This window comes from Ursus americanus, chromosome 8 (genome assembly GCF_024610735.1).
Source record: "Ursus americanus isolate L20-20 chromosome 8, mUrsAme1.1.p, whole genome shotgun sequence".
Classification (NCBI taxonomy): Eukaryota; Metazoa; Chordata; class Mammalia; order Carnivora; family Ursidae; genus Ursus; species Ursus americanus.
In genome coordinates, this window is record NC_142134.1 from 82,976,739 (window position 1) to 82,992,520 (window position 15,782).

The window sequence follows — 15,782 nt, forward strand, 5'->3', positions numbered from 1 at the left end:
CACAGGAGCCGTGCGAGCTTCCTCTCTGCTCTGGGGTGCCCACCCCACTCCTGGACTCGCTCCCCAGTGCTGAGACTTATGTGTCCCCAGGGGCTGCCCCTGGTGTGGCGCCGGCCTGGCTGTGCCCACTGAATGCACGCTGGGGCCTGCCCACCACAGGGAGGCAGGAGCCCATTGTGGGGCAGGCCTTGGGGAGAAGCCCCGGACCAAGAGGAGCTAGGGCACAAAAAGAGAATTGCATGATTTTCAGTGACAGATCTGCAGTGTGAGCAGACAGCGTGCCCAACAAGGCTGGCTCCCCTGCTCAGGGGGCCCCAGAACCCAGATGTGAGGTCACGCCCCAGGGGTCAGCATCCTTAACAGGACCCTGCCCACCCCAGCTACACTCACCGTACTCAGGCCGCAGGTGGTCAGGGATGCAGGCCTCATACCCCTCCTTCTCTGGGACCTCGACAAAGTCCCCGTCGTCCTCGTCCTCGTCCCTGTCCCATGGGGCTGCCACCTGTGGAAACACCCCCAGACCTGTGTATGAGCACAACACAGAGGCCTGGAGGTTCCCAGTCCTGCCTGTGCGGAGACCGTTCTCCAGGCTGGGTCGAGCGTGAGCTGTGTAGCAGCACTGAAGACCGAAGATCATCTCTAGGCCTGGCCCCACCCCTGAGCTCAAGCCAGATCCGCAGTTCCGCTTCCACGCCACATATAAACCTGCCCCAGCGCCTGGCGCCCCTTGAAATGCATGGGAGAGGCGGGGGAGTAGGTGTGTTTCCAGAGCCCCGGGAGACGGATTTCACCCAGCGAGAGGCAGGGCCGCCCCTCCCTCCAGGCCAAAGCGTCTGTCCGTTCTCAGGGCAGCTCTGGGGATATTGGTGTGACCACGGCACTTCTGGAATATTCTGTCCTTAAGAATAACTGTTAAAATGCCCCAAAATAATAGTTTCCTTTGGATGAGGCCCCCTTCCCCACCCAGGTCAGTGTGGTGAGGGGCCCACCTGGTGGCTGCCTCCGCCCTAACCTGAACTGCATGGGGCCGGCTTCCTTTCTACAAGACCCAGACCCTCTGCCCCCACCCCGCTAGTGGGCGGCACCAGGCCTTCCGTGCAGGTCCTCCACGGAGCAGGGGTTGGGGCCGCCACACGCTGGGGGAGTCGGGCTTCTACAGCTGGCTCCACATTCTCAGTGACCCCACAGCCCTAGGACAGGACCTGGGGGAGAGCAAACCCCACGGGATCGGTTCTTCCCGAGATGGTCACGGCGGGGAGGAACCAGGAGCGCCTGTGCCACAGCCAACCGCCCCTGAGCACTTGGGGGCCCGCCCAGCCAGACCGGGGAATGGACCCTGCACCACAGACAATTTCAATCCCACTGAAGGAAACATCCAGGACGGAGACTCCTGTCAGATAAACACCGACTACCGGGGCAAACTCCGCAGGACCTTGTGACACACGCCTTCACTTCCGAAATCTTTCTCCACAGCACACCTCAGGGGTACCGTCGAGGCCAGTAGGGAGGACGGAGAGCCTGGGTGACACCCAGGGCGGGAGGCCACACCAGGCTCAGCTGAGTCACAGACGCCGGAAGCCCCCCCACAGCTGCCAGTCACTGCAGAGCCAGGCCTGGTGGTGGCCTGCCATACCTGCGGCCAGGACGCCCGCCCCCAAGAAGCATAATCAGATGCAAATGCACTGTGTTTGGGTACAACCCACGGCCGTGCATCTGGGCAGCACGGGAGACATTAATCATCGGAAACTGTAATTTTTTGTTATCAGTCTAACACTGATCAAAAGGGAAGCCTGTCTCCACCACTGACCTGTGAAACGTCCCAATTATACTCTTTGGAAATGACAGGGGCACTTAGCTCCCGAGCGGGGCAAATGATGGCGATCAATCACGTTTGAATAACAATGAGCCGCGGACCTGAAAATTATTTTTGTATAGAATCTACCCAGGAATTTATGAAAGGTGGAAAGCAGCCCAAGGTTTTAGGGCATTACGCTCTCGGCTAGTGCAGTGCGTATCAAACACTAAACAGAATTTATGTGTTTTAATTTTCTAAAAGGTAGATGTGGGCTGGGTGCTACAATGCATAACAGAGAGCACCGGATTTTAAATATGGGGGTCATTTTCATAAAATACTACGCTTACCGCTCACACCCTTCAATTTCACCAGGGACTTTTACTAAATTTTCATTTCCTAAAAAATATTCAGCTGCTCAGCTAACTATTAGGACTTATACCCTCTTTCTCCCCAACTAAAACCGTTTATTCCTGTGATGAAATACGGAACCCTGGGCTGCTCTTTGTTCTTAAATTAGCACTGATCACGCCATGCCAGGCTGCACCCACCTCCAGGAGGACCCACCAGAGCAAGAGCTGCCCCCTCAGTGTCCCCGCAGCTGGGGCGCTGGCCTCTGCAGCAACCCACTTGTGCATGTGACCGGTGAGCTCTCCAGCCGCGGGTGGCCCCCTGGAACTGCAGGGACACCGGGCCGGAGACGGACTTTGCTGCTAATACCGAATCCACAAATCCACGCTCGAAAGCCTCCAAGTGCAACGTGGAGTTCCCAGGGCTGCATCGGCTCTCTGAAATCCCCGAGCACCGGGGGAAGGGCAATGACATCCGCTGTCCAGAGGCCGAGGCACCCCTACGACCAGGCACAGTCACCACTGCAGTGACGCCTGTGTGACAGGCTCCAGGGCCTCATGCCAAACGCCAGCTCAGAGAACAGGAACACCACCACCAACCAGGCCAGAAAGCCCTAAGACCCCGGCAAAACAGCACGGCCTGGGGAAACTGAGGCCAGCAGGAAGGAGCCAGTCCTGGGGTGGGACAGGGAGGTGGCCACCTGTCCTCAAGGTCAAAAGTCACGGACTGGCCAGAACCCAGCCCTGAGGGAGGCAAGGCAATGGGCAGGGGGTGGGGCAGGGGTGTGTGGATGTCCTGAGGATCCTGGGAAGGAAGGAGATCACGCCGAGGAAGCGACTGGCTGAAGGTGGGTGGTCCTCAAAATGGGGTCGACTCATGAACTGTCCTCATTTTGCAGCCCCTCACCTCACCCCCCGCCATGTCCGGGCTGTGCACCCACCTTCTCCAACAGGTGGAGTCCCTGGGCAGGCAGCCTGGGAGGCCCCGGGCAGGCAGTCAGAGCCCTGTGGCCCACTGAAGGCCTCCCGCTCTGGGTGGCCCTTTGGGAGACGCCAGGCAGCCCGCGGGGAGGCGCAGAGGAGGGCCTTTCGGTGGTTTCATACAAACGATCCGCACCCACAGTTAAGAGGATTTAGAAAAATGAGCCTCCGGGATCATAATTAAACAAGCACTAAAATGGCTAAAATATACAACACAATCAGCTCACAGCAGTGGGGGTATCGGGTTACTATTTGAGGAGGAACAGGAAGAGCGACCTGGCTCTGGGAGCGGGTCTGCCCGCCAAACGCACGCCTGAGATGCAGCTGGGACCGTTAAATAAATTTTGTACGATCTAATTAACTCGGTGCGCAATCTCAATTACTTTTCACCCAAGAAATCACTTTTGTTCAGTTTTATGTGTGTCTGTTTCCCTTTTTAAAAAAAAAAAATGATGTAAGGCCTCGTCAGACAAGTGAGCTCCAAACTGCATTTGTCTTTCAGCGGCTTGATGGCCATGCATTTAAAACCCCATTCTATCTTATAAACTAAAAATTAAACGTGCTCAGCTGTGATGGTCCTCGTTGCATCTGCTATTTATATGCTAATGCCCTCCCTGGAAGGCCGTGCAAATTGCCCAGCCAGGCCAATATCTCATGCGCATCTCCAGCGGCTGGGGACGCGCCTTCAGAGGGCAGAGGACGTGGGGCCGGGGCTGACCAGGGCAGGGGCTGACCAGGGCAAGCACGAGGGAACAGGAACCCCCGGGCACCACCACCCTGGCCATGCAGGGCCTGCGTGGACGCAGACAAGGCCGCAGAGTGCACGGTCCCCGATTGGGGGAGGGGGGGGGCGGACTCGTGCAGATCGGCGTCACCGAGTTCCAGAGTGACCGCGGCCCCCTTTCTTGTCTGATCCAAATCGGCGTGGGATGAGGTTCTCACCTTGGAAACTGCGTGCCGGCTGTGCAAGAAAGCACGCTGCGGGCCAACGAGACACCAGACGTCCACTTCCAGGCCAAGGCTGGGCCAAAAGCTCTGCTGGGTGTGGGCGCATCCGTCACCCAACATAACCCAGCACAGGTAGTGACCCAGGAGCCACAGGCGGTACCTCGAGCGATTGTGGGGCTGTGGTGCCGACGGGCACCGTCTCCTCCGTGGCAGCCACCCTGGGGAGGCCAGCGATCAGGGAGCGGCCCATGGGAGCGGCTGAGCAGCTGGACAGGATACGCTCTCACCTGGGCCACCTGACAGCACAGCCCATGGAACGCACAGGGCGTCCTGGTTAGAGCGAGCCATTTCCCCAGTTCTCACCACCCAAGGAAGCGGCATCCACACAAGAACAGGAAAACCCGCTGTGCGTGCTCTCCTCCCTCAGCCCAGCCTTCACAGGCAAAACACAGGGGTCCAGGGATCTTGCAGGCCAAGGCTCACACAACCCCCCAGACTCAGTCTTCCCACCTGTGTAATGGGGTAGTGACATAATCCACCTCACAGGGCCTCTTGTAGAATCAAAGGGATGATACATGAAGGTGTTCAGGAGCAAGGGGTGCACAGCAGTGCAGGGAGAGCCAGGCGTGGCGTGGCGCGGTGTGGCTGGGCTGCTGGGCCCCAGGGTGCAGGGGAAAGGGCCGGCCCTGAGTACTGGGGAGCCTAGTGTGCTCTCCCAGCCCCGGTGAGAAGAGCGGGATGCACGAGGACCCCTCCCCCGGTGGCTCCCGGCACTGCAGCCACATGGCCTTCAGCGTGATGGAGGGAGTCGCGTCTCCGGGAAGGTTGTTTACTGGCCCTGCCGAGCACAAGGTCCGACTGCGCTGATTTAGTTTCCCTGCCTCCCTGGGGTGCCTGACTCATTCAACATTTCATTCTGGGGCTTCCTGCTCTGTCCTTTTCACCTACAGGAAGCCGGCACTCGTGGCTCCCAAGGCACAGACAACTTGTCGGACACAATGGCAGCAAGAGCATCCAGGGCCCCAGCCCGAGGCCAGAGAAGGCCCGTCGCAGGGGAGGCCGCTCTGGGCAGGCAGCCAGCGGCTGGCTGGAAGGAAAGCCTCCCAGAGCCACACGGGGGTGATGTCTGCTTTTGGACAGAGTGAGATGCGCTCGCTGTCCGGACCCTGCGGCCGCCGCATCAGACTGGCGATCGGTGAGGACGAAAACACCCACATGAGTATTTTACCCACTTAAACCTACAACCCAGCCATTTAAAAAAAAAAAACCCTGTTGATAGTTTATGTAAACTGATGCTTGAAGTTAATTTTCTTAGACATATTAGTTGGTAGGAAATTAATATTTTGTTAATTACACAATACAAAATAACTGGTGATCTTGGCCACATAATTAAACCGCAAGCAATTTAAAAGTTTATAAAGGATTTTTATCAGTGTAACGAATGTAGCAGGCACGGTTATTACACCTCTCCCACAGCAGCAGGACCAGAAGCTAAATCTACCGAATGATGCCCCCGTTGATCTACTGGAGATTTATCCCCAGCTGCTTCCAAACAGAGCAGAGACACGCTCTATAAAACAAACGGTTAAACATATTTAAACTGGCTTAAATATTTCTCAAAGACCAAACCTCCACGTCAAAAGGAAAACAATACGTAGAAACCAACAGCAACACAAAGCCACATTCACGCCCACCCGAAGGGCTCGTTCCCAGCTGGGCTCCCGACTCCTCCCCAGCATCGCGCCAGCCAGGGGCCCTGTGTTTGTTCTCGTCTCTGACACGTCTGTCAGAAGCTCTGGAACACTGGAATCCCACGTTCCGAATTAGCGTCCCCAGCTCGGCCTGCTGTGCGCGCGGTGAGGACACCGAGCCCCTGCCAGGTGGGGAAACGCTAGGGCACACGATTTAAAGCCCCATCCGTTTTACTGAGCGGAGAGCAACTTGTTCATAATTTCTAACGACCACAGTGGCTCCGGCAGCCGCCTGCCCCGCACCGAGCAGGAGCAGATGTGCAGATAGGGGCGCGTCTATTCTGGGAAGCGGCGCTCACCTGAGCGGGGCGCTGCCACTCAGCCACTCGAGCCCCAATCGCTTCATCTCCGGCGCCCCCGCCCGCCAGCGCCCGAGCACAATCTCCAAGGATTTCGGAGCAGTGCCCTTTTTAAATCAGTTTGTGGAGAAGCGTCTGGCGAGCGCCCGTTCGGCTGACAGAGACAGTGATGCTCCGTTTCTGCTGAGGCCGCACCGCCTTCCACAGGCAGCTCCAGCCCACAGGTGACCCGCGAGTCTGAGTCTCGGTGGGCCCTGCTGTCCCTGTGCCGGGGCGGGGGCGGGGCGCAGGGCCCCTTCGGCCACAGCTGCTCCTCCGGGTTGGCCTCCACCCACCCCCAGCGCCCTCGCGGCTCGTGTGCCCCCACAGCTCCGTGACCGGCCAGCTCCCGCCCCGGGCAGCATGGAGCTGCCCCCACCAGATGCTCCCTCGGATGCCTGGGGGCAGTGCCGGGGGTCCCCGAACAGCCCAGGCACAGTCAAGGCACTGTCGGGGCGGCAGCAGCCACAGTACAACCCACAGGGCGCCCGGGGCAGGGCTCCTTCCGCATGGGGAGCCTGAGCCCCCTCCGTCTCCACCAGCCCCTGTGGCATCTGGAGAGAGGCCCCACCCTGGCTGCTGCCCGCTGGCCGCCCTCAGGCTGGAGCCGGCCACGCAGGGCACCTTGTGCTTCCCACGCGGGGAGGCTATGGCTTCCAGGGACACGCTGGTGCTCAAGCCCCAACCCAGCCACCGGCCTCACTGGGCCCATTAGGAGACCTGCCCTTCCCCTGGGGGCCCTACAGCCACAAGGCAAGAAGGTTCTGCTGCCAGCTCTGGGCTCAAGAGTCCTGCCGGCCCCAGCACTGCTGCGGAACCCAGGCCTGGCGGGATGAGGTCATGCTGTCCAACCAGCCCTCAGGGCCTCTGGGGCTCTCCCCAAAGCCCCAGTCGCCCTGAGGGTGCCTCCCCCAGCTCCTTCAGACACAGTGCGAGGCCCTGCTGGGGGGGGTGCTGGGCCTCAGGGTGCCATGAAGGGGGCACCCGGGGGAGCCAGTCCGATTCCCCACAGCCCTCCCTGCTCTCAGGCCAGCCTCCGCTCTGACACCATGACCCGGGGTCATCTAACAACCTGGTGTGCTGGCACGAGCTCACCACATCGCCTCTCTTCTGAGACCAGAAAAGAACCTTCCTTCGTTGTTAAAGAAAAGCACCTTGGTCAAAATTCAGGAAACTAACTTCTTAGTAGTCTCACACCCCCGAAGCAAGGCTCTATGAGGAATCTCGCGCCCAAAGAAACCCCGCTAGGACATCAGCCAGCAAAGGCGAGATTCCTGCTCCCTGGAGAACTTTCCTCAGACGCCACCGCTTTGCGGGAGAAAGGCAAGACCGCCCTCTGCTGGTCCCCGGGGGCCCCACACCCTGCACCTGGAGGACAGCCAGTGGGGCCACTGCTCAGAAACTCACACCAGGGCAGCGGCCCTGCGACAGGTGTCCAGTGGCCCTGGAGGGGTCAAGGTCACTAGGTGCTAAGACCCAAGGTGTCAGCCACTGTCCGTCCTAGGTCTGAGTGGCTTCGAACCTGGTCTCCTCTCCTCCTCCCACCCCAGAGCACCTGCTGGAAACTGTTACATTCACCCAGAGCCAGGGTCCAACACCCTGGCAGAGAGGTGCACTCCGGATTTGCTTTCTCGCTTCTGACAGGGTGGCGGCTATGCTGACCCCTGCTGTAGTCCAGCTCTGGCTGCCCTGCCCTGCTGGCAGGCCCCCGGGACAGCTGCAGGGGATGCGGCCCTCAAGTCCATCTCGGACATTGAGGTCTAGGTCCCGGCACAGGCCACGGGAGGGGGGCCCCGAAGTCGCCCAGTGTCCCAGGAACTTATGGACTTCACCCGTGCCCCATCAACAGGTGTGGGCCTGTCCCTGCTCCACAACCTCGCCTGGGGACGCAGCGCTCAAGGAGACCAGCCTCCCCCTCCCACGCCACATGGTGCCTGTGAGGTGCCACACAACCAGCCTCCCCCGGCGGGGCGCCAGGCCACATGTTCACCCCGCCTTGCCACCTGGGAGCCCCTCTGTAGGGCCCTGCTTGGGACCACGGCGTCACCTCCCCAGGCCAGGGACACGACCTTCTCCAAGGACAAGTCCCGATTCTCTGTCTGCCACAGGCACCCTAACACCGAGTGTCCTTGGCCACAGTGCAGGAGGATGGGATGAGACCTGAAGCCCAGAAGACGCTTAGCAGCTCACGGGAGGCTCAGGGCACAGCAGTGCGGCGGGCTGGCCTGGGTCTCAGCTCAGCCCACGGCCTCCTCCTCCTCATCCTCCTCCTCCAGGGCCCTGGGATCTCCCTCCCAACTAGAACCTTCTGCCTCCTGCCCCAGCTCCGTCACGCCCTCCTGCCCTGGACCCTGTCCCAGCCCTCCATCCACGGGGAGGCCAGCACTGTGCTCTCTGGCCCCCCAAGCCAAAGCTTCCATTTCAGGAAAGGAACTCCCAGCGAGGTAAGAACCAGAATATTTCCGAGCCCCAATGACTCTTGCTGACTCAGAAAACAGCTCTGAGAGGAGGTCTCCTCGCTGTCACCTCCCCCGAGCCCCCTGGTGGCACCCACCTCCCTCCGGTGCCCGTCCTCTGGCTTGATGTCCAGCTCTCCCGATCGCCGCAGGGCGGTTTCCAGCTCCGCCTTCAGATGGATGGCAGCTTCTAAGTGCCCACCGTGGATCTCTGCGCGGGTGAACAGCTGCCAACAAGGGGGCGCATCACTCTGGCGGGCCAGGGCGCCCTTCCCACCCCCCACCGTCACGTCACCCTCTGCACAGCCCGCAGCTCCCTGACTCTGCTCCGGCACTCCCGGCACACGAGGACCTTACCTGGACCCAGGAGCACACAGCTGGCAGGAACTTGTACTGGATAAGCTTGAGCGCGTCCCGGGCCGAGTGGATGACAGCGTGGTTGTCCTCGTCCTCGCGCACCCTCAGGCTGTCTGGAACGAAGCACATGGGGTCACCGGAGGAGCCAGGGCAGGTCCCCCAGCCCCACAGAGGGACCACCCGCACTGCCACCCACCATGCCCCAGCCAGGTTCTGCCCAGGACCTCATACCTCATGCCCCAGAAACAGATTTACAACTTGAAGGTTCTGATTTTGGTGGAGACCATTTTAGCCTGAGCCCTAGGCCTCCTTCCCCACCAGACCTCGAGACCCCACACAGCATTCTCACAGACAAACCCCAGCCCATCCACCGAGCCCGGGGAGCCCTGGAGCCCCCTCCCCTTACCACCCACACCGCTGCTGTTCGCGGCCGTCCCTTCGTGTCCTGCCACCCCAGCCTGTCTTCAGCCAGGTACCCCCACCTACAGCACGTGGCCTGCTTCCCCCGACCCAGCCAGACAACCATTAGTTCCCTGGGGCTGGTGGGACCCAAGGTGCCTGGAGTGCCACCTTGACCGCCCTTCCTCTGTGAACACCCCTAAAGGGCTCCCAAACCACCCGCACCCCACATGGTGCTGGGCCACGTGGGGCCCTGCGCCTCACACCTGCATCATCACGAACGTGGTGAGAAGTTGCTGTCCAACCACGTTTTCCTCCAAGCCAGAGTGGGGGGCGGCCTGATCCCTGAGGGTCACCCTCTGATCCCGATGGGCCTGGGACCAGGCACTGCAGCCTCCCCAAGGGCTCCCCAGTCCCCTGGACAATCACGCCTGACCTTGCTGCCACACCTGCCCATCACAAGAAGGACCTCGGGGTGGAGCCACCTACCCCAAGCCTCAGTCAGCCCTCACTCCAACCCTGGAGTCCCTGCCCTGCTCAGGGTCCCGAGAAGCCTGGGCTCTTGCCAGCATCCCTAGGGCCCATGGCTGAGGGTAGAGAGCACTGGCCAGCCAGCAGGAGCTGGCGGTTACCTGATGAGAGCTCCACGTCCAGCGTGTACTTGTGGGAGCCCAGTCCGTGGCGCCGCACAAACCCTTCCTCGTCGCTGTCGCTGTCCTCCTCCTCCTCCTGCTCCTCGGCCCCCGTGGCAGCCGGGGGTGGCCCTTCCCCACCGCCAGCTCCTGGGTGGCGGGTGCAGGCAAGCAGGGTCTTGCTACAGCAGGGCTGCTCCTCGTCCCCACGGTTCATGACACTGGCCTGGCAAAGGGCACTCTGCTCAGACACACTGAGGCCCGCCCAGGGCAGCGAGGCCCCCAGGCCTGTGGCAAAGTCCAGCGGCACCAGCAGCCTGAAGCAGCTCTCCACCTCCGTGAGGCAGCGCCGGATTTCCTCGGACATTTCTGCAGACACAGGTACCGCCTGTTGGGTCCTGCCAGCACAACGGCACCACTCCCCCAGGGCAGGGCCCAGGATCAAAGGGAGGGCCACATTCCATTAGCAGGTGGGCCCCAGTGGCAGGTGGGCTGGGTGGCGATGTGTTACTTGGGAGTGCAGGCCGCCTGAACTCGAGCCTCCTCCTTCCCCCCCAACAGAGTCGGGTGCCCTGGGTGCATGGAGGCTTTGTGATCGCTTAGAAATCACCAGCTCAGCAGCACAAGGCCACCCTCTGGGGTGTCCTCGGAAACACCCTCAGGTCTGGACTTCTGCCGCGAGCTCACTGGTGCCCCGGGAATACCAAGTGGGATGTGCCACCATGGACAGAGCTTCTGGAAAAATGAGGCCAGCAGAGAACCATCAGGACACACACCGCTTCCCAGTCCTCCATTCAGAGCACATCTCGACCATTCCACTCTGGCCGTCCGCTTCCTGGCAGGGATCTCCCTGGGCTGGCCAGCACCCTCCTCGGGGGCCAGAGGCCTGCTTCCAGCCTCATCCGAGGCCAGGCACCTGAGAAGTGCCTTCAGCTGGGGCCTGCCCCCCAAGTTCCTCTCACCCTGACTGCCCCTCACGGAAAGGGCCAACTGCTCAGAAGGGTCAGGTTTGGGCAGTGGGGGTGCTGGCAAGAGCAAACTGGGGCCATGAGAGGAACAGGCACATCTCCCTGCTTCCCCCAGCCAGACCCTCACGGAAGCACAGTGCCCACGCTGCACCACCAGGGGGCGTGGGAGAGCAGTGGCCGCCCAGAGGTTCCTGAGGACAGGGCTGGGGTCTGCCCGCCCGTGGCCCCCAAGGCGGTGGGCAGGCCTTGTGACCGCAGGGTGGGTGGGCTGCACAAAGCCCTAGTAAGATGCAGCGGGCAGGGCGCCCTCAGGCCTGCTAACTCACTCACCCTCCATCTCCCTGATGGCCCGCTCAGACCGCTCCCTGTAGATTCTATCCAAGCGCTTCTGCTTCTCCTCCTCCCGCTTTCTTTCTGCCACAGTCCGCGCGCTCACGTCCTGAAAATCCACCTGGGAAATTGAAGTGGACGTGAGACCTGACTGCACAGAACACAAAGAACGTAAGTCAAACACAGGCCTAGAAGAAAACGTGCCGGCACAAGCACACAGCCAGACCCTCTAGGTCCCTGGGGTCCAGTGCTTCCAAACACAAGGAAACACACTTGACAGCAAGGATCGATCCTGGGCCGAGGCACAGCCAGCAGATCTTCCAGAAAGCAGCATGCTGCTACGAGGAGTGTGGAGGGGAGGCTGCTCGCCCCACCCAGGGGCCTGGGAACACCCCGGACGTGCAGTGCCAGACAGCATGCTCAGGCTGCAGCGGGGATCGGCCAGCTGCCCCGGGCAGGGCCTGAGCTGCTGGGACAGGAGGGCAGAGGCAGCAGCAGCCAATCCTGGCGGGTCTCACACATCTAGGATCAACAGAGCCCATAGCACACCCAGGAAGGACTCAACTCCTGGACACAGAACAGGGCCGTGCCTGAGAAGCCGACCTCTCCCTCGTTTCAGCTTTCTGTGGAAGTCAGGACCAGAGGCCCAGCTCCCTCCACACGTCCTCCTCCCAGAGCTGCTGCCCCACTCCCAGGTGTACCCCCCAGCACTGGCTGGCTGCTGAGAGGCCAGGCACGTCTGTCCACCAATGCAGCACAGGGCACAGCCTGCCCACCTGTTTGCTGTGTCTTAAGAAGTGGTAGCCCAAGGCGAGCTTCTTGTAGGCTGCACCATACTTCTCATGCCACCCCTGGACAGCCCGGGTGGCGGCCTGCCGCAGCCTCTGGGCCACCTCCCTGGGGGGCGGCAGGGGCTGCTCGTGGTCGGTGCCCAGTGTGAGCTCCAGAAACTCCTGGAAGTTGGAAACGACCAGCATCCTGAACTGGTGGGACCGGGCGAAGAGCTCATCTATGGCCTGGAATGCGGAGAGGCGGATCTCGGCATGGTCCTGGCTCAGCTGCGCTGTGAGCAGGTGGTAGGCATGGCTGAGCTGCTCCTCTGAAGACCTAGGAACACCCGTCGTCCCTGCTGAGTGCCCAGTGCTCTGTGTGCGCAACATGCAAGGCAGCAGGGACGCCCCCTCCCCCACCCCCGCCCCTTCGTCCAGAGCAGGTCAGACCGACTGCCCTCGGGTCCCTGCCTGTTTCTGTATGACCCACAACCAAGAAAGGTTTTTAAGTTTTTTAATAGCTGAAACAAACCAAAAGAATAATACTTCATGACATGTGAAAATCATGAGAGCCAGCGTCAGTGCCCATCAAGTTTTATTGGGACACAAGCACGGCCGCTGCTTCGTTCCCATTACTGTCCACAGCTGAGCGGTCACTACAGAGACTTACAGCCTGCAAAGCCTCAAGGAGTCACCATCTGACCCGTCAGAGAACGTCAGACCCTGGCCCCCAGCCTCCCCTGCAGGCGCGGTGATGGGACCAGAGCAAAAGCGAAAGGACCCGCCCTCTGAAGAGCTGCACACACCCTGCTTCCTCCTGTGTCCTCCTGTCCCCCGCCCCTTCCCTGCAAAAGATGACACTGCTGTTCTGGGGTGTTCTGGGCGTATGGTGAAACCTGATCTGGCCTGAATTTTTTTTTTTGTCAAAAACTAAAGACTCCATTACTTAAAGTCACTTAAATTTTCCTGTTTTGTACATACAGGATAAGGACAATCAGCAAATCTTGACTTAAGCTCAACAGGTCCCAGATGACACCGCCTTTAAAGTGTTCATGCCGCACACACCCTCCCCCCACCCCTCTCCAGACCCATGCCCCACAAGGTGAACGCCTGCCAGAGCTGGGCCCTGCAGGGTCCTGGGAAAACATCCTGGCCCGTTTCTTCCCTGCACAGAGAGGCGACGGTGGGGGCAGGCAGGGCAGGGCTGAGACAGATGCAGGTGTGGAAGGCCTGACCCTAGGGCAAGCCCCACAATCTCCCAGGCGTGTCTTGGACTTGCTGAGCCAGCCAATTGGTGTGAAATGCTGAACCTTAAGACATACTTGCAAATCTTCTTCAGTTCCTTCATTTTCTCAGGATTCAGTTGGGGTTCTCCCGAAGTCGTGAGCTCCTCTACCAACTTGGATAGTTTCTGATCCATACCTAGAAATATGTGCGGCAGAGACACAGACACGAAATGACCACCCAGCCTTCAAGATTTGTTAACCATTTCCTGAGCTAGCTGTGTCCTGGGCATTCCAGGGGACTACAGGGCTGGCCCCTCCAGCCCCTGCCTCCAATGTGACCTGGATGCGGAAATACGACGATTCAGATGATATTCTGGGCACAGCATTTTTGGTGATAAACTAGGAAAAGCACAACAACAAAATACTAACTCTGGAGCTCTACAGTCCCACACGTGGGAGAGACCTCAGCAACACTAGAAGGAACACAACTGCCTGAATGAAATTTAAATGAGCTTTCCTGAGAGTGTGACGGTAGCACCTCCTCCCTCACCACACGGCTCATTCACATCCACGGAGGACTGCAGAGAGCCCGTGGCTGCACACTCTCGTACTTGCACCCAAAGCCCCAAAGGCAGATCAGCCCAAACCCCGGTGCTGAGCACACAGGAGGTTTGCAGGAAGGAGAAGGAAGGGCGAGGTCGAAGGCCCGGGAGGTCAGTCACTCAGCATGAGCTGAGACTGGGGGCAGCATGGGTACCAGGCCAGCTGCGGGGCTGTTTTATTTGGTAGAAGGAGGGACCAGGCCCAGCAGACATACACGGACTCTGCAGCAAAGTTTATCACTGACACCAACTCAATACACACTTGGCGGGGGCAGGGAGCTGCTCACCTGAGCACCCTCCCAGCATCCCCCACTGACCATGATCCCTCCAGGTGGACTTTGCCAGAATTCCTAAGCCCAGGGCACCATGGCCACACCAGACAGAAGAGGGGATGTCCCAGGGAGGAGGAGAACGCAGTGACCAGGGAGGAGGAAGCATCCAGGAAGGGGGAGGGAGCGGTGTCCTAGGAAGGACAGTGTGTGGGGAGGAGACAGTGTGAGAGGAAGAAAGGGAAGAGGATGAGGGGGAAAAAGAGGAGGATGGATTGGTGTCCCAGGGAGGGGGCGGCAGGATGGTGACCTGGGGAGGAGGAGGAGTAGGATGAAGAAGGCTGGTGTTCCTGAGAGGAGGAAGAGGAGGAGGGGGAGGAGGAAGGGGAAGGTGGAGGAGGGCAGGTGTTTCTGAGAGGAGGAGGAAGGGGGGGTAAGGAGGAGGGAGAGGGAGGAGGGGGAGAAGGGAGGGGGAGAAGGGAGGGGGAGGAGGGGGAGGGAGAGGGAGGAGGAGAGGAGGGGGAAGGAGAGAGAGAAGGAGGGGGAAGAGGAGGGAGGGGGGAGGAGGGGGAGGAGGGGGAGGAAGGGGGAGGAGGAGAGGAGGGGGGAGGAGAGGAGGGAGGAGGAGAGAGAGAAGGAGGGGAAGAGGAGGGGGAGGAGGAGGGGCGGTGTCCCGGGAAGAGAGCGGAGAAAGGAGGGGCGCGTCCTGGGAAGAAGGAGGTAAACAGTCCCGGGGACGAGGCCGGGCCTCAGAACCCCGTCCCGGCCGCAGCCCCTGCCCGGCATCGCGACGACCGCGACACCTACCGCGCCCTAGGCCGCTCGCCTCTTTCCTCCCCTTCCGGCGGAGAACCCGCCCCTATCACGTGCCCCAATTCGCCACAGTCATTGGCTCGCCCTGGCACGGGGGGTGCGGGGACGAAGGTCAGCGCGGCGACGACCGCACCTAGGCGCAACGCGACAGCTGTCACCTTAGCCCACCCTTTCCGGCGGGGCCCCCGCCCGCCTCCTGTCACGTGGCCCCAAGCTCAGCAGCGAGTGGCTCGCCCTGACGCCGGACGCGCGAGCGCCGGGGCGGGGCCGAGGTCTGCGTGGTGACGCAGCCGCGCTCCCGGAGGGTCAGGGCGGCCGAGGCGGGCGAAAAAAAGGAAGCGGGCGGGCGCAGCAAGTCCTTAAAGGGGCCGCGTGCCCGGGTGCTGGGGCGAGGCGGGGCGGGCCCGAGGGGTGGCATCCTGGTCTCCACGCCGCGGTCGCCCAGGAGTGTGCGATCCCCGGGCCCCTACCACAGCGGCAGGCAGGCCGGGATGGCCTGGGTGGGAGCCGGTGCGCGCTTCTCCCGGGGGCGCCGGAGACCCCTCCTCCACGAGCCGCCGCGCGGTGCCCGCTGCCCGGACAGGGCCCCCACGACGTTCGGTGTACGTTCGGTGTTCGGTGACAGACAAGGGGCCCCTGCCGGCACGCGGTTGGACCCCCGCGGGCGTCCGCCCCGCCTCCGGAGGCGCTCAGCTCGGGGAGCCGTCGCCGTGCAGACGGGCACCCTCCGGGCGCTGGCTTGAAGCTTGCCAGGCCTCGCGCTTCCCCGGGCGGCCCGCGCCCCTGCCCGCTGCGCCGCG

At 61.1% G+C, this 15,782-nt stretch overlaps 1 protein-coding gene across 6 annotated transcripts in view; it reads right to left on the reverse strand.

Moving 5' to 3' along the window:
- Positions 1-15,156, reverse strand: part of UVSSA (UV stimulated scaffold protein A) — a 35,321-nt gene extending 20,165 nt beyond the window's left edge. For 2 of the 6 annotated variants that reach the window (XM_045774769.2, XM_045774772.2), the window contains exons 1-8: positions 14,188-14,546; positions 13,395-13,494; positions 12,079-12,409; positions 11,303-11,423; positions 10,005-10,373; positions 8,974-9,086; positions 8,715-8,843; positions 391-502 (exon numbers count right to left, since the gene is read on the reverse strand). In XM_045774769.2, the coding sequence (XP_045630725.2) occupies positions 391-502; positions 8,715-8,843; positions 8,974-9,086; positions 10,005-10,373; positions 11,303-11,423; positions 12,079-12,409; positions 13,395-13,494; positions 14,188-14,338 (1,426 nt within the window). In that variant the 5' untranslated portion in view covers positions 14,339-14,546. Of the gene's footprint in view, positions 1-390; positions 503-8,714; positions 8,844-8,973; positions 9,087-10,004; positions 10,374-11,302; positions 11,424-12,078; positions 12,410-13,394; positions 13,495-14,187; positions 14,547-14,976 lie in introns of those variants that run through there. The other 4 variants (XM_045774768.2, XM_045774771.2, XM_045774767.2 and 1 more) reach the window with 4 other exon arrangements.
- Between the last annotated feature and the right edge of the window lie 626 nt (positions 15,157-15,782).